The following is a 21,928-nucleotide window of genomic DNA, read 5'->3' on the forward strand; positions in this document are numbered from 1 at the left end:
GAGGGTGTCAGCCGACACCAATTCTAGGACGGCTTGAGGGATTTGGCGAATGTCGGTCGACACGATGTAGAAGTGTCGGTCGACACCCTTCTTCAACAGCGGCTTATGTTGTGAATGCTTTGTGTATTGCCTGGTTTGTTTTATTGTTTGATGTTTGTGGCATGAAGAGATCTTATTTCTGGTAATACCTACGCCTCTCTTTTGTGTAATGGCGCAGGTAAAAGAAAAATGTAATCTTGGAATCAAGGCTATGAAGAGGAGGATGTTCTAGAGGCTCGGTAATTTGCTTTGTGCTTCTGTTACGATGCTAGAGTGGAACTTAGTTGTCTAGAACGAATATTAAGTTGCTGGTTCTTTGACTTTGTTTTAGGCTTTGGAATTTCTATTGGTTATTTGTTATTCATTTTATTCGTTTAATGATATGAGCTATGTTGGTTTATGTTATCCGTTGTTGTTTGATTGGGATTATGCTGCTAGTGAGTATAGGATCACAAGATAATATTATATTTTTTTATAAAAAAAACAGGTCGGGTTGTTTCATTTATAGTCTAATTGCTTGGTTTATGAGGATTCGATCCTAAAGTGTTACAACAATACCACTAAATCGTGGTTGAGTACACATTATTAAATAACCTTTGATCATCTTAAAAGAGCAGGGAAGAGCTGATAGATTTACTCTATATTATGGATTCAAATAGTATGATGATACACAAAACTACCAACTGCTCATCGATTGAAACTAAAGTCATAAGTTTATGCAGAAACAAAAATCAAGACGAACCTATGAGCTCATAGAACTGTCTCTGCATACAGTGGCAATCCGGAGAATTGTTTGGCGTTAAGGGTTTTGGTATCTGCAATCAAGTGAATAACAGTAGCGATGATGCTTCTGAATATGAAATTCACAATATACTGAAGAAAGGTACAGTAACACTACCCAAAAGTACCTTGTGACCAACTGCAAACACAATGGAGGAGGTGCCGCTCGAGGAGCATTTTACCTGTTTGAAGATATATAGAAAAACACTGTCAAGCTTAGTGCTCTTCAAGACCACAAAACTCTCAAGCAGAATCTTGCCATGACCACAACAGCAAATTGCTTGATCAAAGCCTTGCCAAATGTTCCTGAAAATGTAAATAACCACCAGTTTAGGCTAGCAATAATACCGCATTTTCATTGATGGTCATATATAAGATATAATATAATCCTAAAGAACAGCTTAAAAGTTCATATCTTAGAAAAAAAACAAATTTTAGTGAGAATGGCTACAAGTATTTGCATCAAATTACTAGATATCAAAACTATGCAACCGACACCACATTCATTGACAATACAAAAACATTTGAGGATGAAAACTGTCTTAATAAGTATCAGTATAAGCACTTACGGTTTGAAGAAAGCTAACCATTCTAGCTCTAAGCAAGCTCCAAGCAATCTTGTAGCTACACTTAATGTAAATATGAGGATATGTAAGAAATAATATTTCTAAAGGGCATTGTAAGTTACCACACTGGTCCTCTTACAAAATCCAAAACACTAGCGACTAGTCAGTTCTATTTTCTCTAGACAACTTGAGAAGGCTGTGATTGGGTCTTCTTATATTTGGTGCCGCTTCGTTCACCTACAAATACAATAATTCAGAATGAATTTATTAAGAAACCAAAAGATCAAGTGTATGAAAAGATGATCCAAGAATGTCTTACCATAGAAAGCCATAGATGTTCCTCCGCCTGCTTCAGTTTTCCACCTATGCATTTTTTCTAGAAGAGTCGTGGCTCCAAAAGTTCCACAAGAGGAACCATCCAATTCAATGTTTAAAACATATTCGGTGACTTTTAACCTCTTGAGATGTGCAGTATTCGGCCAATTTAGCAATCTTCCTGACGGTCTCAATGGTTTCTTCTTCCCTTGCTATCGTATCATCAATCGACGTCAAGAACTTTGTATCTTTTTATCTTCAGACGTAACCAAATTACCATATTTTGTTCCTAATCTCTCAATGTATCGTTATTTTCTTTTCTTCCTGGGATTATTTCCATTACACCCCAAATACATAAACATCCGCCTTTTTGTAACCCTCTTAGTACCTACAAATATAATTTCAAAAATTATTAAATTAGCACAAACGCTTATACATATAATAAGTTAAGATTAACTTGATTTATGATGATCCAACTTACAACATAACGTGGATCAATATAACCGAAGGTCCCGAGCACTGTCGTTGTCTCAACTAAGTCTATTCCCTCATGTATGAGCTTCATACAACCAAAATCAGAGATCGTTGGTCTCATGCCATCTCCTAAAAGTACGTTTAAAGGCTTTAAGTCTCTATGGATATAATTTTTTCTAGCTAGACCATGTAGATACTGAATTCCCCGTGCGATAGCCAATCCTATAAATATCATCTCATTCCATGTCAAAGGGGTATAACCACTGTTACTCCACTGAAACAAATGATGTGCCAATGTTCCCACACAAGATTTCTTGAATTGATACATGTAAACCAGGATAATGATGGTGATCAAGACAAGTACTCCTCCGACTATACTTGCAATGATTATCCAAATACTCATTCCATTGTCTCTTGGCCTCTGTCCAAGTAACTGATTTCCTGGTCCGTAAATGAATTTTACATGTCTTGGAATCGGTATTTTGCCAATGAGCTGGTTGTTTTGGAGGTTAACCTCAACCAGTTCAGGGAGAGAACTGATTGCTGGTGAAATCATGCCACCTAAAGATAAACCAGAAAGGTTAAGAGATATAACCTGGTGGTTTATGCGGTTGCACTCCGCGCCTTTCCACTTATATGTGAAGGAAGTCCGAGTGGTCAATTCTCAGTTTAAAGATATACATGCTCTTGAGATGAGATACATAGATAACGATAAATTTCAAAATTATATCTATTTATCAAAATTTGATCAATTCACTAAGTTTTATAACAAACTACATTGACGTTACAAATCGATAACACTTTACAAACACATTTTCTTTCAATTTGTTAACTTTTAAATTTTTAATTTTTGTATTTTATCATATTTAAATTATGTTTTGCTCATGTTTTTCTTATTTTTTGCTCATATTTTTCTTTTTTTTTTTGCTTACTTTTGATTACTATAAGATATTGGTTGCTAGAATCGTAGTCACATTGGAAGTCATTCAAACAACTTAATTTGTTGTCTTGGATATATATATTTTATATAATTTTATTGAACTGATCAAATTAATACCACTGACTTTAAATTTGAAAATGAAAAGAATAACAAATTTTGGATTCGATTTTGGTCCTAATACACATTACAATCAAGATATATATATATAAACCTAGAGATTTGGAGTTTTGAGTTCGTGCTTTAGTACGAGTATTTTTGAATTTCCACTTGATTAAGATTCTTCGTATTTGAATGCTGTAAAGTTTATTTCCATCAACAAAAGAAATGAGAAGAGAGTGACAATATTTATCATTATGTTGTTTACTTTTTTGATAAAATAATATTTTTGGAAAGAAAAGTTATTACTTGCGAGCATTTTTGGGAACAATTTTTATTTTAGTTCCCAAGTATTTGTAACTATCATGTCTGAAAATTTATTCCTCAATTTGTTGTTGACTTAAAAAATAGTCAACGTTCATTAGTTAACAGGAAATGTTAAATAACTTGATTAAAATCTAAGAAATTCAGAAAATTCCAATATTTTCCTCAAATTAAAAGTTAAAAATTCTAAGCAATTTTTTCTCAAAATCGATCGGATGAGTCCAACATTTCTCAAAATCGATCAAAATTCCATCTCATGCACATTCAATAATAAATTTGTAAATCGCAGTTATTAATTTTGAGAAGACAATGTAGTTTATCTTCACCTACACACAATCTTCAATCGGAGATAAGTTTGAATTTTTTTTAAACCAACCGAAGAATGGTTCTTCAATTAAGATCCATAAAACTTTGTCGATCTACTTGTTTAATTTTTGTTTTCTTAACAATACTTGTTTACCTTTTGTTTTCTTAACCAAAAAAAAAAAAAAACTGATTTACTTACCTACCATGCATTTATGTATTTGGATGGTAATTTGAATTATCTTATTTGTACAAGGAATTCACCCTTCATTGTAAATGAGATTACCAATAAATATCCAGAAAAAAAACTAATGAGTCTAACATGGAATTTTTTTTGATTTGTGTTTCAACATATTTGAAATATTAAATTCAAATTAGTTTATAGATGTTACACATACGTAAAACTTGACATATACACTACTCTCAACTTGAAAATTATTGAATCTGTAATTTTTCTATTTAATCATATTAAAGTTATGTTTCCTCATATTTTTCCTATCTGTTGTTACTTTTGATTAATTCATTTTGATCATTTACTCTATTTTAATAACTACAACACTGATAGAAGTGTAGCCGCATTGAAATTCATTCAAAGATGTATTTGAATTTTTGAATTAAACAAATTAGTATCATTGAATTTTTAATTGAAAAAATAAAAAGACTAATAAATTTAGATTCCATATTGGTTGTACACATTACAATCACGGTAAATTAATAGATGGATTGGTACCCAAAATTTTAGTTGGTTAAGACGCATGTAGAGTGGGAATTTACGGTTGTCAACCACCTCAATACCTGTAACATAATATGAGTAAGATATTTGGCTTAAGAGTAACTGAATTTGATTAAAATTCTGAGGAAAAAAAACTCATTTATGTATTTTAATGGTAGTTTGCATTATCTTCTTTGAAAAAGGAAATTGCCTTTAGTGTAAATGGAACTAAGAATAAATATTCAGATAACACTAACGAATTTAGTATGAAAATCTTTTTTCTGTTTCGTTTAAAAATATTTTAAATATGAAATTCAAATTTGTTGATAGACGTTACACATATGTCACAATTTACGTACACATCTTCTTTCAAGTTGGTAATTGTGTAATATGTAGTGTTTGTATTTTGTCATATTTAGCTTATGTTTGCTTATATTTGCTTACTTTTGATCAATTTATTTTGAATATCTAAAACATTTCAATTATAGATAAAAGTTTCGTTTCACTCTCTTTTTACTGGTCCACTTGGCAATTCATTTTTTAAAAGATAATAATTATTTTTATTAAACCAAAAATACAGTATATTTAATCAATCAAATGCATTAGTCCATACTTTAAACTACCAAATTGTAACTCTTTTTTATATAAATGGTGAGTTGACTATTTTTGTACTCTGTTTTGATTTTAAAACTTGAGTTTTTACTAATGTGATTAGATATTAAATATAATGATTTGTAGTCTTAAGAGTTATATTTTTCACTTTGTGCGTCTAAAAGTAGGAGGATGCATCATGCATGGTAGCACTTATCGTGGTTTAATTTTTTGTTTTCCATAAACGAATGGGGCTAGTGGATTTTAAAATTAAAAGCCAAGATGGACATGGACGGTCCTAAACTCTTTTTTTTATTTATTACTCCATTTATGGTTGACTCCATCTCAGATTACAAAAGTAACTATTTGTCACTCATTAATTAGACAAATGGTGACTTGTGCTTTTCTTCTCTGTTAAGGTGAATGCTGGATTTCTAATCAGCAATATGAACTTGTCCAGTCCTTTTGACATAGTGAATCTGATGAGATCTCTTTCATATCTATAGACAAAGATGATCTCTTGGTTCTTTTTCAAAAAAGATGTTCCATTCGTTTTTAGTGTTAGCACGCATGCAGTTACATAGAGAGAAGATAAGTTCACTTGATTTCGTTACATTTTGTGTGTACAGGGAAGCCATGGATGGTGATAGGGAGATTAAAGAAGATTGTTAATCACTCAAAGTACAAACAATTTTTTACTTCTCTTTTATATCTTCATAATCTTTATATATAATGTATAGAATTCAAATTGCATGAAAAAAAATTCTAAATTTTTATATATTTCTATTTTTTTGTATTGAAACTTTTTTAAATAGTTTAAAGAATTTAATCTACGAATATTAGTGTAAAATAATAAATGGTATAATAGATATTTTCCTATTAAATATCTTAATAATATATAATTTGTAGAATATAAACATTAACACGTATACAATAAAAGTCAAAGCATCATGGAAAGTGACGACTCATGAGAATCAAAATCTCATATAGGTTCCAACTTCTTATCGAGTCTTGAAAGGAGAAATGGATGCAGGAACAAAGAGGCAATAAGTTCTTTCAGCTTTTGATCAGGATCACTAAATATATCACCTTCCTTGTAATATAAATCTAACACGCGTCCAATGTTGACGACTCGAAGCAGAATCTGACGTGGCACATCTTTCAACGTCATCAACTCATCCATCATAATCTTACAATGCTCGTTAGCTATCTTACTCAACTCTTTAACCGCTGTTTCTTTGGTAACACCATGTTGCTTCATGTAACAGTTGACGCCATTTGCTACCTCTCCTCTACTCATTTCTTACTGCTTATTTATATAAATACACAATATAAAAAATAATAACAAGGAGTATATGATTGTACAATTTGCAATTTTGTACTTACGTCAAAGGTGGCTATGTCATTTCTTAGACGAAACACAGCGCTTAAAGCATGGAGAATTTTGGGTTTGGATTCAAACCATTCGAACAATTTTTTCTCTTCACATTCTTCCATTACGACAAAGCTGTAGGCTACATATATAGTCATCCATTGCCGCTGTTTCAATCCCAACTTCCATGTAATCCCCAGATTTTTAATCTATGCTTTTCAATATCCAACACCAACATCAAATATATTTTCAATGAAACTAAATCTTGAATGTTTGATTAGCTACATACGTACCTGATCTATTATCAGCCTACAAGATCTTCCTCTAATCCGCATTTCCTGTTCAACCTCTTCCACAGTTTCTAACAAATTTTGGTAGTAGTTTCTAATATAGTTCGGTAGACTTTCAATGGCTCCACGATCCCCCCCTACCCATTAACTCTACGATTAGACTAGATGACTAAAGAGTTAAAATTAACAATCGTACAAGACCAAGTTAATTAAGACAAGATGACTAAAGAGTTACTTTTTCAAAGCGTCAGTAAGACTTGTAGCTTCAGGAAGAGTGGCATAAGCATCATATGTATCATCAATAACCGTCAAGATCATAGTAAGTTTAGCGGTGATCATTCTCCCTAGTGAATATCTTGGTTCGAAAAATAGTGCCACTGATCCCAAAAAGATCTCCACAGATCTATTCCTGCTGTAAGGGAGCTTGGATACAAAATCAAAGTCCTTCCACCATCTGCTAACCAAAATTGAAATTTTTTGTTTTAAAAAATGCAATAGCTATAAGATGATATATTGAAGATATTTGACGTGAATATCGAGAACTAGCTGCAACGACTTTACTTGGTGAGAGCTTTTAGCTCTTTGATGTAATGAAGCCGGCAAAGGTTGAAGTTGAGCTTAGCAAACTTGAGGAGTGTCTCGTCATGGTCTTCTTCTTTGTCCTAGAACGATACGTATTGTCTTGCGACTAATATCTTTATGCTATGATATCGAGCTCTATACAATTCGTTTTGTATATGCTTTAAGAGATTGGATTTTGTTCCTTGCTTTGTCAACAACTCCAAGTGGTACCGCGTAAAATTCAACGACTCGTCCATTATATATTCAGATAGGGTCCCGAGATGTGCTGCTTCGTACAGATGTAACATCCCTCTAATATCCTTGGTTAGACTCTACTTAAACTTTCCATCTACACCTTTGAATCTATCGAACACATCTATACCATACCATATATATATGTCATGTTATCTATTTATGTGAATAAAGAAAGCTTATAAAACACGTTAACGTTGTTAATTCTACCGCACGGCATTTTGTGTCCGTATAGCCTGAAAACTTCAAACATGATTGCGATTGTTTCCAAATCATCTTCTTTCGAAATTAAACCGTCCAACTTCCCAAAAGCCTTGCGTAGAATCTCTTCTATTTCGCTCTCGAAATAATGAGCGGTACCGAGGCTGATAAGCAAATGGATGAGACGAATCCTCACCGTGTCACTGCGGTGAGGAGACATGAGCATCTCTTACTTGAGGCTTCATCACGGATTCTTTTTCTTGCTCAAGTGCTTCAAATTCCTACGTTAATATAATAATATAGCTTAGTCAAAGAAATCTTTTTCTGCAACAAGACTTACCATGGGGATAAGGAGAGTACTTACAGAGTCAGCGACTGGAACATAGAGGAAGTGATCTCCCCAAAAAGATAGAGAAAAGGACGTCAATGGACGAGTATCCTTGCAGAAGATATCTATCGACCGTAAAATGTTGAGGCATCGCACAATAACTGGGTGTAGCACATTGATCAGTGGTCAAGAATTCTTCAATGACTATCTTATAGTTATGTCAAGCCATCTTACTCAATTCTTCTTCTTTATTGTAATACAGTGTTGCCACATCTCTTTCTGCTTCTTCTTTATGAATACCCATGAAACTAATTATTAATTTACAAGACTATCTAACGTCCCATAACAAAGAAATTTGATTAATTAATAGTAATCTTGAGTCTTGATATATCATATTTTGTCATTTGTTACAAAACCTCGAAGCTATAAACACGTACGTTGAAGGAGACTATGTCATTCATTAAAAAAATAAAAAAACACTCAAAGCTTACAAAATTTTGGGTTTTGACTTTTAAGGTAAACCAATTGTTCAATTGTCCATGGGCCTTCCCATGTAATCATAATTTTTTTTTTATAGAAACATATACAAATGACCACACCATAATTGGTTCATAAGAAACAACACAAGGAGAGAAATTCAACTAGACGGACTTGTTAAGACATTTAGATGCATAATTATGATCAGTTGTGTCTTCCAGTAATGTAACTAGCAAGGGCCACCAGAGGAACCGCCTTATTCGGATCAAACCCTATATGCTGTTCATCTGCTTCTTTGCTTAATTTCTCCGCAAGTTCCCTCGATCTCTCCAAACCAATCAACCTCGGATATGTAAGTTTGCCAGCAATAACGTCTTTTCCGGCGCTCGTACCCAATTCGTCAGTAGATTTTGTTACGTCAAGTACATCATCAACCACCTGAAACATCAGCCCAGTACATCTCGCATACTTTCTTAGCTTTTCGATCTCTTCCTCTGTTCTACCTCCCAATATGGCTCCTACAACCGCGACTGCCTCCAACAAAGCGGCCGTTTTGTGGAGGTGGATGAACTCTAGATGCTCCAATCCCACATCGTTTGGATCCAACCCTTCGCTACATAAGTCGATCACTTGCCCACCCACTAGACCTTTTGTCCCTATGGCCTTTGCAAGCTCAATTACCGCACGGATCTTCCTCTCAGGGGAAACAACCAACGCAATTGACAAGGCTGTCATGTGCTCAAACGCCAAAGCAAAGAGTGCGTCACCCGCCAAAACCGCCATGTCTTCTCCAAATACCTTGTTTTAAATCAGAAGAAGTTAGCATACAATAACGTCAATGAATGATTCAATTCTAATGATTTAACAAATATACCTTGTGGTTGGTGGGCTTGCCTCGGCGGAGGTCAGCATTGTCCATGCAGATTAGAATTCTCAAGCAGAGCAACTTCACTGAGTTAGACGCCGCTAGAGTTTCTCTAGGCGTATTTGGTGTTATATCTCAGGTAAAAGACTTTACATTTTCTGTTTATATCAAAGATGAATTATCTAATTGACTGGTTTTCTTTTCTTCATTAAACTGCTTTGTGGCTAAGATACATAGTAGGCTTCTTTAAATCTTGTTTGGAAAAATGAAATAACCTTTGTATCATTCCTTTTCAGGTAACGTTTCAGTTGGAGTTAATGTTCAAAAGATCAATCACCTATATGACCATTAAGGATAGCGATCTTGTAGAGATGGTTGAGAAGCGCGGAAGTCGGTACGAGTTTCCTGATATAATGTGGTATCCCAGCAAAGGAGAAGTCACTTACCGGATGGATGAACGGGTTTCAGTGAACATCTCTGGTAGTTGGTCATATGATTCCTTACTGTTCGCAGCCAAAGACTCAAAATTGCTGGCATCCCAAAGATCAAGAGGTACATTCATTTCTACTATATATTTCATTACAAAAAAGTTAAACATTTACATAGTTGTGATTCGTTTTTATTTATCTTAACCAACAAATAGAAGAAGAGCTAGAATTGAAAAGGAATTCAGAAATGATTTTCACATTGGCGGAGGTCATTTCCGCTTACTTTAATAGTCTATCATATGGTTTGTCGAATGATGGTATGTTCATTTTTACTCTGAAAAATTAATAACAACAGACATATGTAAAATCAGATTATGAAGTAATGTTTCATATCTTGCATGCAGGTATGAATTATTCTGGCTATCCAATGATTGAAAACCACAACGATATGATGTCATTAAGGGGTTGTCTCGATAGTAAAGAAATGGATTGGCCACGGGTTGTCCTTAGGGCTCCCGCATACATGGCCAATTTTTTCATCAGACCACTTTCACCATACCCCTTGAGAACGTGAAGGCATTTATCAGTGACATCCAAAGTCTGGTCAAGATCGAACCGAAGGCGTTATGCGGACTCGATTTATACAATGGTGTGTTGATCCGGTATGTTCAACCATCATTTTCATATTTGGGCATCGAATTTGAGGGTATGGAATTCGAATTTAAATACTATAGAAGTAGAGACCCATTGATGCCTCAGATGTATGAAGAATTTTGATCGAGCAGATGGGTTTGTTCAAGTACAAGGGGCTGCCACATTGGGGCAAGAACAGAAACGTTGCATTTATCAACGCCATTGAGAAGTACCAGGATGCAGCTCTGTTCTTGAAGATGAGGCAGATGTTTAACCCACTAGGCCTAGTTTCAAGCAAATGGACAGACGCAGTATTGGGTTTGGGAGGCGACCTTACCGTAGATACAGAAGGTTGTGCATTGGAGGGGTTGTGCATCTGTTTGAAAGATGTGCAATGTTTCCCTACCAAAGGTTGCTTCTGTCGACCTGGGAAGATCTACAAGGCAGCGCGCGTATGTGCCCACTTATGAATGTGTTTTTCTATTTCGTTGTCTATCACGTAGAACTTATGTAAAGATGTTATATATGTTCGTTTATATATATGATGCTGACCTTACTCACTTGTCTTTTAGATTAAAAAAAGTCAGAAGGTCAAGGCGAAGTCCTTTCTTTGTCGATGAGTTAGTAGGTCAGTAAAAAAAAACACACAGAAAACAGAACCACATTAGTTCAACTCTTGAGGCAACTAACTATGATTCTCTGACCATCAAATCTTAACCTTGCCTCATATCAGCAATGAAGAGACCTTCACTTTCTTCTCTTCTACAGAATCTTCAAGGCTCCGATTCATTTCCACAATTCATTAACTTCTGAACCTACCTCTCTTCTTCCTGAGCTCATAAACTTTTGATAGAACTAACTTTTCGTTGCTGCAACTCATCATAGATCGGCTCTATCTCTTCCTTGTTCGCCGCCTATCATCGATGATCATCTCTTCATTTCAGGCGACTTCTTCCTTTCCTTATCCTGGATGTAGCGTAACAAAAGGTTATGGAGATTTTGTTTATTGTGCTCAGTCTTTGAGGTTGAATTCACCAATCATCCCTCTTATTCCAGAATGCTGTAACAACTTAAAAATCGAGAAGATGTATTGTCTTTGTGATGCTGTTAACCCCCGATTTCTAAAAGTTTTTGATGTGGAAAAACTCAACAAACTGTCTCACACATGGGGTGATCTTTTAGTTCTAGGCTCTTACTGTGGAGGTAATTAAACATTAAATATAACCACTTCCGTAGTTTTTGAAAGGACCCGACCCGTTTTTTTTAAATTAATAAATAATAAACATAAATATAATATAAACTACAACTAGTGGTCCCATACACACTATCCATATATCCACAACCACAAACAACAGCGGAAATAACAATACCAATAAATATCCAATAATAAAATAATCAATAATAAAATAACCAATAATAATCCATAACAACAATCCAATAATCAAACCTCAGGAAACACGAAACCGGCAACCTAACAATGTTTCTAAACACCCAACTCTAGCAACCTAGCAACACCAGACCACATACAATTGAGTCCCTAGAACATCCTCCTCTTCATCGCCTTGATTCCACGATCACACTTTGCCTTTACCTGCACCACAAACACATATTGAGATGCATGAGTATTTGATAAACACTCAGTGAGACAATCCTCCCATCTACTGGGCTATACACACAAGAAACAGTGATACCAATGTTCCAAACAATCAACAAACAAGACATACAAATCAGGAAATCAAACATCATCTCGCTGGAAGGGAGGTGTTGACCGACACTGGCCTTGGTGTCGACCGACACTACCCCACAGTGTCGATCGATGCCTAATTTGCTGGTGTCGACCGACACCAAGTGGTGTCGATCGACACTCCCTCTGCAAACACGATCCGCTTGAAGCCGAGAGTCGAATCTCGCTTCCCAACCTCTTCCAAATCGTCCAATACTCAAAACCCAAGCCAAATACGTCCATAGGAACCTGTAGCAACCAATTCCAGCAAGAAAAACACACAAAACAACAACAAACAAGCAAGAACAAGGAAATCAAAGGCTTAGATTAGCCATGGTCATGCACTCACCTCTTTGCAGGAAGTTTCTAAACCACAACAACGAATCCAACCCTCCTAGCAAGCCTCTAACTCCTTTCTAGCCTTAGATCTCTCAAGAAAAAGCAAAGAATCTCACAAATCTCTCTCAAAAGCTCAAGAACAAAGTTTTCTCCCTTTGTCTCTCAAAAACGTTAAACGGCGACAAAGACAAACAAAAAACCCTTCCTTTCATCGACAAACACTTAAGTAACCCGGTTCATTGGTTTCTCAAAACCAAACCGAACCAAATTGACGATTACAACATTCTGGTCGAACTAGAAAACCTTGGTGTCGTTCGACACCACCATGGGTGTCGATCGACACCCACCCCCAAAACGCAGAGTTTTGGTTCGCGGGCGTTATAGTTTTCATCTACAACATATATGATGTAAGTAACATTAAAATCAAATTCTTATATTGGTGTTTGGTGTTTCAGTATACAAAGTTCCTGGTGGTCCATAAGAGGAGAAAAAAATCATACTTCTTCTATATATGGTTATTTGGCATTTATGATGAAAGCAAACTTATTTAACTATCTTAAATTATGTTTGTAAAAATATCATCGATTTTATTAATTGTGTTCTTAATTACTACGTACATAACTCATTTGGCCCTGGTTGTCTATAATTGAAAACTTAGTTTGAACTTCATCCAACCAACGAATAATATCTCAAGTTAAAAGAAACAAGTCACATGAACCCAACCAGCAAGTCAGCAACACGTTACTCTACCAATAGGAAATATCTTCATTCTTCAATATTCCTATTTTCCGTTTTCGCTTATCATCCTCCGTATGATGATTAGTTCGCTTATTCTCATATAGATGATATATCCACGCACCACACGAGCAATGTATATCAATGATCCGTATGTCAAGTCATTAAGACTTGGAAACTTTGGTCTCTCTCTAAGGTCTAACCAAGCAAGTGCGTGATCCCACTAACCACCTGCATCTTCTACCCTCCCTTAGGCTCCGCTCCAATTTTACTGCAAAGACTTGGATCTACCCCTTCTGCTATCAGTGTAACCACTTCTCTGGGAGCACTCATCAAGAACCAAAAAGGCTCAGTCAACTCTTCTCTCCATTGCTATGAAATGAAGCTTGCAAAGAGTCAGTGGGATTTTTGTGACTCTGCAGTGTGTTGTTGGTTTAAGAGTGCTGATTTCGTTTTTCTTTTGTGTTCTTCTTCAACTTGTCAATCCGTTTATATGTTTCTCATAGTTCATACTCTGCATCCATTACCCGTTTATGTGAATAGGATTATTATATTGTACATAGAAATGTAACGTCATATGTATATACCTCTGCCAAGTAATGTGGTTCTCCAAGCTAGCCTTCACAATTTTACTCTTGTAGTGAGTCCTAAAAACAGAAAACAGAACCACACTAGTTCAAGTCTTGAGGTAACTAGCTATGATTCTCCGACCATAAAATCTTAACCTTGCCTCATATCAGAAATTTAAGTGATACCCCCAAGACTCTTCCTACAGCTACTGAAGAACCAATGATATAACTTACAGCCGTAAAACATACATTATGATATAGTCCACAAGAATATCATAACACCGTGGGATCTTAATTATACCTTAAACAATGTCTTCTCCATAAAAGAATATCCTTGAGAATAGATATCCCCAACAACACCTGCTGTATTATCAAGAAACTGCATCTAACCAAACATTGGTTGACAACTGATATGAACTAGCATACTAAGCCCCTACCTCTTGTGATGTACCTGAAGTTAAAAGTTAAAACAACCACTTGGAAGACGTGAATCTTTAATTCCAAGCTTTTTGATCCAGCAGAAATCTCTGTCTCGCGACATATTCTTCTTCTTCTTCCTATGTTTCCTGAAACTGCAATGAAGAGACCTTCAAGGCTATGATTCATTTACACAACTCATGAAGTCCTCTCTTCTTCCGGAACTCATAATCTTTTTGATCCAATAGAACAGCTCACACGCTTCTCTCGCTTCTGCCTCCTATTTCAAGACTTCACTCACTATGAAACCCAAAATCTCAAAATTCCAACTTGTCGTCGCTTCAACTCATCACAGCTCTTCCTTGTTTGCCGCCGACCATTGATGATCATCTCTCTCTCTCTCTCTCTTCAGTTCAGGCGTCTTCTTTTTTTCCTTATCGACAATTTGGGCCTTATTTAACATTTTTCGGCCCTATATGACAATTTGGGCTTGTTTAATATCTGGCCTATAAATCATATGCGGCTGCTTTCACCGACGAATTGACAGGGAAAGCCCCTTATTGTTTTGTTCCTTAATTAATAATTGCAAGATCTGTTGATTTTTAATAATGGAAATCTAGCAATAAATATTGTATTTTTTTTTTCAACAATAAACATTGTATTGCTTTGTAAATATTATTATCTTCCCTTTTTCTTTATTGTGTTGACCATAGTATTTTGGTAATTTTCATAATTGGGGGGGGGGGGGGGGGGGGGTATCAATTTCTTTAAATAAACATATATATTGAAAGGATTTATTAAACAAAGAAGACATATCATAGAGAAAAGAAGGATTGGAGATCTGATGATGAAGATTTATATTGTTATGTTGATATTGCTTGTTGCAAGAGCATCGTCGTTCAAACCTTATCGTGGATGTGGCGTAACGAAAGGTTATGAAGATTTTGGTTATTGTTCTAAGTCATTGAGGCTGAATACACCATTCTTCCCTCCTATTCCACAATGCTGTAACAACTTAAAAATTGACAAGATGTATTGTATATGTGATGCTGTCAACCCTCGATTGGCTGAGCAGATTGATGTGAAAAAACTCAGTTTACTGTCTCAGGCATGTGGTGATCTATTAGTTCCTGGCTCTTACTGTGGAGGTAAGTAAATATTAATTATAACAACTTTATTACATATATTCATCTCTTTTTTCATCTACAACACATATGATGAAAGTAACATTAAAATCAAATTATCATATTGGTGTTTGGTATTTCAGTATACAAAGTCCCCGGTGGTGCATGAGAGGAGAAAATTAAAAGGCTTACTTCTTCTATTTCTATATATAATATATGGTTATTTGGCATTTATGATAAAAGCAGACTTATTTATCTTAAATTATATGTTTGTGAAAATATAATCGACCATATATATTTCATCAACAAAAAGGAGTTTTATTAAATGTGTTCTTAATTACTACGTATGTACCTTTTGGCCCTGGTTGTCTGAGAAACCCGAGTCGTACGTGGCCTTCTAATCATCTTAGTTTTTCTTTTTTTTTTTTAATTGCAAACGAATGATCCGTTACATCTTTAATAACTCAACCTTGTACAGTAGTCCTTGACGTCTCATGGTGTATTAGATTTTTCCATTGGGGGGTTCATAGCTGAGTTTTTAGAGTTTTGGTGCAAAACAATTATTCAGAATTGAAAATAAAATGTAAGATCTCCCTTTATATAAGAGACTGAAACTTGGTTTAAGGGGCGCTACGTGTCGGCGTATCGTTGGGCGGAGAGAAAAATATTAAAGGAGAAATTTTTTTTACAGATTCGATTTTTTCTTTTTTCCCTTTCTCTCTCTCTCGGCTGCGATTAAAACCGACTCAACGAATTTGGGATCAGAAAAAGAATTTGGGATCAGATCCTTGAAGCTTTCGAACTCGAAGGACCTGGAATCAGAGGAAGGGTTTGGATAAAGAGAAGAGGATGCAGGAGATCTCTCTCCTTCGAACGATCCCTTACTCTGACCACAACAGGTAATGAATACTCCAACCTAATTTCTCCAATCATTCGGCTGCTTTATATGGCTAAGATCATCTTCATTTACTTACTCTGCGACATTCTCAGGCTCACAGCATTGTTTGATGAGTTTAGGTTTCTATTTGGGGATGGAGAGTATATTGAGCAGATTGAATTAGGATTACTTATAGATTTGGGTTTAGACTAAAACAGTATATATACTTTGGAGAAACCGGAATTAAAGTCTATACCTTTGAAGCCATCTTCTTGATTTCTGTGACTTGTGATTTTTTAGGTGGTGGTCTTGTGAAAATGTAGCAGTGGTGACCGGTTGGAATTGGACTTGAGATTGCAAGGCAGCTTGCAGGTCATGGATTGACTGTTGTTCTTACAGCCAGAAACGTGGATTCTGGCCATAAAGCAGTTAAATCCTTGAGGGACCAAGAAAAAGGTCTCAAGATTGATTTTCATCAGCTTGATGTCACAGACACTTGTTTAATCTTAGCTGATTGGTAAAGTTATTGTTCTGAATTTGATCAATCCTTAAGTTTGATTTCTCTCTCTTTTTCGATTGTCCTTTTGAAAATGTTTTGACTTTAGTACTCTCTGTTCCATTCAAATGTTGCCATGAAGCTTTGGTGATATGCTGGCTTGTAGTTGTTCTCTGGTCACAATTGCTTTGATCAGAGCTTTTCCTCTGTTTGCATTTTGCAGATTTGTTTTCCTCTGTAGCTGTTCCTTCTTTTTGCTGGTAAGTTCTTCTCATTATCTGGAATCGCTTCAATTCTATTGTGTTGCCATGAAGCTTTTGGGAATACAAGAGGTTAAAGACATGGCTGCTCTTGATTTCTGGCCTCGTCCGATAAGCCACACTTGGTTGATTTATATTTTGTGTGAAGAGAAGAAGTTGAGAGAGACATGACTGCTTTGTTTGTGGATTATTGAGAATGCTTAACCAGAATCAACAACTTTAGTTTTTTTTCTTTCTTCTTCTACAATATGTTGTAAATTTCTTGTAAATGTTATGTAGTAGAATACTAAATTACATTGATTTTTTTCCTCATATAAATGTAATCCTTGATATTCTATACCACTTATATTCTATTTAAATTTTTTAAATTTCAAAAAACAATATTTTCGAAAATAAGAGACCCAAAATTAGAACCTACCATTGGAAAATAAAAATTTAACTAAGAGATCATGGGTTCTTATATTCAAAACAATACACAATTAGTTCATAAAAAAATCAAACAGTGTTTAACAATCCCCTTATAAGATACTACCGATAATCTTGCCCTTACAATTAAAAACTTAGTTTGTATTCCAACCAACGAATTAAAAGAAACAAGTCTCATGAACCTTTACTTTTCATAATTTTACTCTCCACCAATAGAAAATATCTTCAATATTCCTATTTTCCGTTTCGCTTATCATCCTCCGTATGATGATTAGATGATTAGTGCGCTTATTCTCATATAGATATATATACACGCACACGGCACACCACTCGAGCAATTAATGTATATCAATGATCCGTATGGCAAGTCATTACGCGTCCATGATAATGTATGTGATTGATAATGAATAGCCTATATAATGCGAGACTAATATATCTGAATTCTTAAGTTATATGCTTGAATCATATATATGTTGCGAAAATATTATCGACCATACTTCGTCAATAAAAAGGAATTTTAGTATAATGAATGGTTGGTTCTTACTTTTTAGTAACTGACACGAGAAAGGCGGAATCAACAACAATCCGTGCTTGAGACATAGACACAAACAGAGAAAGAAGACACTGGAAAAATCCAAATGACCCTCACAAACTTCCTCACTTTATAATATCTTTGATCCATCGCATCCTCCTTAATCGATTCTGTTTCTACCGACCTATCAGTGTGGCCTGGCCGTGTTAGAGGTTTGCTCTTGTATTACACTAAAAGCCATTGCTTCAAATACGGAGCATGATAGAGAAAAAACCAGTCTAGGGTATAATAAAATTGTCTTTTAACCAAAGTTATGTGCACTAATTTTATGAATCTCAATGCGTTTTTTTCCTTCTTATTATTAGTTTTCAGTTGTAGTAGGAACTCTGACACGAGAAACTGTTGAATTTTGGTTCCTATGCAGATGATCAGCAGCAGTTCGCGCTGAGGCTTAGATACAATTATCTTAATATTGTAAGGCTTTTTTGGGACATGCTTCTTTGATGATACATTGATACGTCCAAAGTATAATTAGCTAAAAGCTTAAATATATCATACACTCTTTTTAGAAGGCAAGAAAATTTGATCGTATCATGTTCAAGTGGCTAGGTAAAGGTAAATGTTAACACTCGAACATCAAGATAACCTATATGGCCTGCCGTTTTGTTGAGAAAATCGGCTAAAATCTAACTTCTTTAAACATTATTGTATAAAACGTTGTTAACTTCGTCATCAGGAATGCAAACGTGAAGATATGAATGAGAATGATATCTTACACACCTGTTATCAACCAAAACCAAATAAGTTTTACCCTATTTATCAACGTGGTTTGCGCTATACCGAGACAAATTTTATCGCTAATACAGGTGGTACATTCAACAAAACACTTAAGAAATTAGGTGGGTTGATGCACCGAATTTTCTGAGATTTCAAATGGACTGTCACAAAATTGTCGCTAATTTAGAACATAGAGTCACATACGTTTACAAACATACCAAATATATTCTTCAAATAATCTTCGTCAGATTCTCACATTAAATTGTAACAAACTGTAAAATTTTACATTTTTTAATTATTTTATTAAATAATCCCAATATTTAGCAACTCCCAACTCTATTGTTATACGGTGCTTTGCTGCACAAACATTTAACTTATTTTTAGATCATTTGTTTGATAATGAAAACTTTTTTTTTGGAGAAAATTTATGAGCATGGATGTTGTACATATAAATACAGTTAATCCATTTTTTCTCATTTTGTAATAGGTTCTTTGTGTCTTTGTATATGAGTTAAAAATCAGTAAATCTCATATTTCAACAAAAAAAACAAGATTTTGTTCATATCGCTAATTCTGCAAAAGAGACATGGACGTTTTGTTTGCTCAGTTTCATCAGGTAGATGTTTTGCAGCTGTTGGAACTTTAAATATCAATCAATATCATCTTCATGATTCATAAACTTATGTTATTTCTTAAAAGACAATTTTTCGCTATGGAATATAAAGGCTTTTTAATTATATAAAATAATTTAAAACATCTAATTAATTTTTAGTGATATCATTTATCATTTATTTTCATTTATACTCTACCAATATGCTATATCTGTTTTTAAAATGATGAAAAAAAGAGAAAAAAAAAAGAGAGCAAAACATAAGAAAATAATAAACAAAATATAAGAAAAATAGAAGTAAAAAGTGACTTGATTATTTTGTAGACCTCTTCTGTTTGTCTCATGATTTGCAATCAATTCGAGTTAATTGCTTCACAAGTCTCTTCTTGAAAATATTGAGATTGTACTAGGACTATGCTGTGCCACAACTATTGTTTATAAAAATTGATATTGTTTTTTGTTTTCTTCGTGACACTCATTTCTCCTGCATGTATTTTTACAACACAAATATAAGTAAAAGTGGTTTGATATTGCTAGATAAAATATGCACTTGATCTTACACACCTGTAGTAAATGTTAAGTAAATACCTAGTTGATAGAATCCTCCCTAATCCTCTTTCTATCTTTGTTTTACATTTTTCTTTACAATAAGTTGTTCTAAACCTCTTTTTATATCTCCTATATATTAATAGAGGAGCATTCATGAAAAAAATACTGATGTGTCATCCTTTAAGAGCTCAAAATATATTTTGGCAAATAACCCTAGTTAATTAATATTAATTACATATGTGCCATTACAGATTTAAATCAAAATTCATTACAGAAATTAAAACTATTTGTAGCAATTTAATTTGAATCTATATTACACTTCTTTAGAAAATAACAAATTAATTTATTTTTAAAATTTAATAATCACTCATGTTTTATGAAAATAAAGTTCATACAAATTTTTCCACCATGTTAAAATTCTTTTTTACGTTCAAATATTTCACGGGTGAAACATATTTATGCACAAAATATTATTTACATATTTTGTTTTATACAAATGAATATAAAATCTCAAATAATAATTTACTCATTAATTTTATTTGAATCCATTTATCTGCACTATGTGCGGGTTGTTACTTAGTAGATTTATATTCATGCCACAGTTCTACTGAATACTAAAATAATATACAAGAAGATTGTGTATACGCGTATTATTTGGATAAATGTGAAACTTTCCAAAAAAAAAAATTCAAATAACAAGTAATCTGTTTACATTCAATTTTACCAATAAACAACAATTATTGAAGTGGTGAGCAATGCTCCAAAAATACCATAACTTCAGTTGATGTTACGTAATTATAAAGCCATACGCAATTCAGCGAACACAGACTAACAACTTCGAGGTAAATTATAAATACTTTTTATTTTTGTTCACTAAAATACTTAAACAAGGAAAATAATATTTAAATTTTGATACTCTTTTTTAATATTATAACAGATGCCATGGGCCACATCCCTAAATTCAAAAGACTCGGACTCAACAATGGAAACAATTGTTCGGTAACTTTTATGGGATGAGATAGCAGCGAATTTCGAAAACATATATATATTTACCAAAATTTGATCAATTCACTGTTTTATAACAAACTACATTGACGACGTTACACATAGATAACACTTTACAAATACATTTTCTTTCAATTTCTTAACTTTTAAGTTTTTAATTTTTGTATTTTTTATATATTGAACTTATGTTTTACTCATATTTTTCTTATTTTTTGCATACTTTCCATAATTTTAATTATTTTAATAACTATAACATAATTACCATATATATGAACCTATGAACCTTTTCAATGGTGTTGCATTTATCAACGCCATTGAGAAGTACCAGAATGCAGCTATGTTCTTGAAGATGAAGCAGATGTTTGACCCACTAGGCCTATTTTCAAGCAAATGGACAGACGCAGTATTGGGTTTAGGAGGCAACCTTACCATAGATACAGAAGGTTGTGCATTGGAGGGGTTGTGCATCTGTTCGAAAGATGTGCATTGTTTCCCTACCAAAGGTTACTTCTGTCGTCCTGGGAAGATCTACAAGGCAGCGCGCGTCTGTGCCCACTTATGAATGTGTTTTTCTATTTCATTATCTGTCACTTAGAACCTATGTAAAGATGTTATATCTGTTCATTTATATATATGATGCCGACCTTACTCACTTGTCTTTTAGATTAAAAAAAGTCAGAAGGTCAAGGCGGAAGTCCTTTCTTTGTCGATGAGTTAAGTAGGTCATTAAAAAAAAACACAGAAAACAGAACAACACTAGTTCAACTCTTGAGGCAACTAACTATGATTCTCTGACCATCAAATCTTAACATTGCCTCATATCAGCAATTAAAAGACCTTCAATGTCTTCTCTTCTATAGAATCTTCAAGGCTGCGTTTCATTTCCACAATGCATGAACTTCTGAACCTACCTCTCTTCTCCCTGAGCTCATAACCTTTTGA

General features: G+C 34.2%; 1 protein-coding gene, 2 long non-coding RNA genes and 3 pseudogenes across 7 annotated transcripts; 3 read left to right on the forward strand and 3 right to left on the reverse strand.

Annotated features, from left to right (window-relative positions):
• Positions 1-6,122: 6,122 nt before the first annotated feature.
• LOC104767792 (terpenoid synthase 25-like) lies at positions 6,123-8,448 on the reverse strand (annotated as a pseudogene).
• Positions 8,449-8,825: 377 nt separating this feature from the next.
• On the reverse strand, positions 8,826-9,419 carry LOC104766282 (geranylgeranyl pyrophosphate synthase 11, chloroplastic pseudogene; annotated as a pseudogene).
• A 119-nt stretch (positions 9,420-9,538) lies between these two features.
• LOC104767793 (putative L-gulonolactone oxidase 6) lies at positions 9,539-11,017 on the forward strand (annotated as a pseudogene).
• A 2,158-nt stretch (positions 11,018-13,175) lies between these two features.
• Positions 13,176-14,772, reverse strand: LOC104766283 (uncharacterized). Of its 5 annotated transcripts, none has more exons than XR_015590474.1 (4): positions 14,365-14,772; positions 14,215-14,276; positions 13,932-13,991; positions 13,176-13,858 (listed from the first exon to the last, which is right to left on the reverse strand). It is a non-coding gene; the product is annotated as an uncharacterized LOC104766283 (long non-coding RNA). The 5 variants fall into 5 exon arrangements; XR_015590475.1 differs by having other exon boundaries at positions 14,215-14,273; positions 14,365-14,755; XR_015590473.1 differs by having other exon boundaries at positions 14,351-14,755.
• Positions 14,773-15,195: 423 nt separating this feature from the next.
• LOC104766284 (uncharacterized) lies at positions 15,196-15,623 on the forward strand. The gene is made up of 2 exons (XM_010490141.3): positions 15,196-15,478; positions 15,598-15,623. Exons 1-2 carry the CDS (start codon positions 15,196-15,198, stop codon positions 15,621-15,623), a joined length of 309 nt encoding a protein of 102 aa, XP_010488443.2.
• A 526-nt stretch (positions 15,624-16,149) lies between these two features.
• On the forward strand, positions 16,150-17,429 carry LOC147920490 (uncharacterized). The gene is made up of 3 exons (XR_015590549.1): positions 16,150-16,353; positions 16,632-16,848; positions 17,051-17,429. It is a non-coding gene; the product is annotated as an uncharacterized LOC147920490 (long non-coding RNA).
• The last annotated feature ends 4,499 nt before the right edge of the window (positions 17,430-21,928 follow it).

This window comes from Camelina sativa, chromosome 19, assembly GCF_030686135.1.
Source record: "Camelina sativa cultivar CO46 ecotype springtype chromosome 19, ASM3068613v1".
NCBI classification, from domain to species: Eukaryota; Viridiplantae; Streptophyta; class Magnoliopsida; order Brassicales; family Brassicaceae; genus Camelina; species Camelina sativa.

Coding starts and splice junctions, on each gene's coding strand:
- LOC104766284 (XM_010490141.3), top strand. CDS start 15,196: ATGTTGATATTGCTTGTTGCAAGAGCATCGTCGTTCAAACCTTATCGT. Junction 15,479..15,597: donor TCCTGGCTCTTACTGTGGAG/GTAAGTAAATAT, acceptor TTGGTATTTCAG/TATACAAAGTCCCCGGTGGT.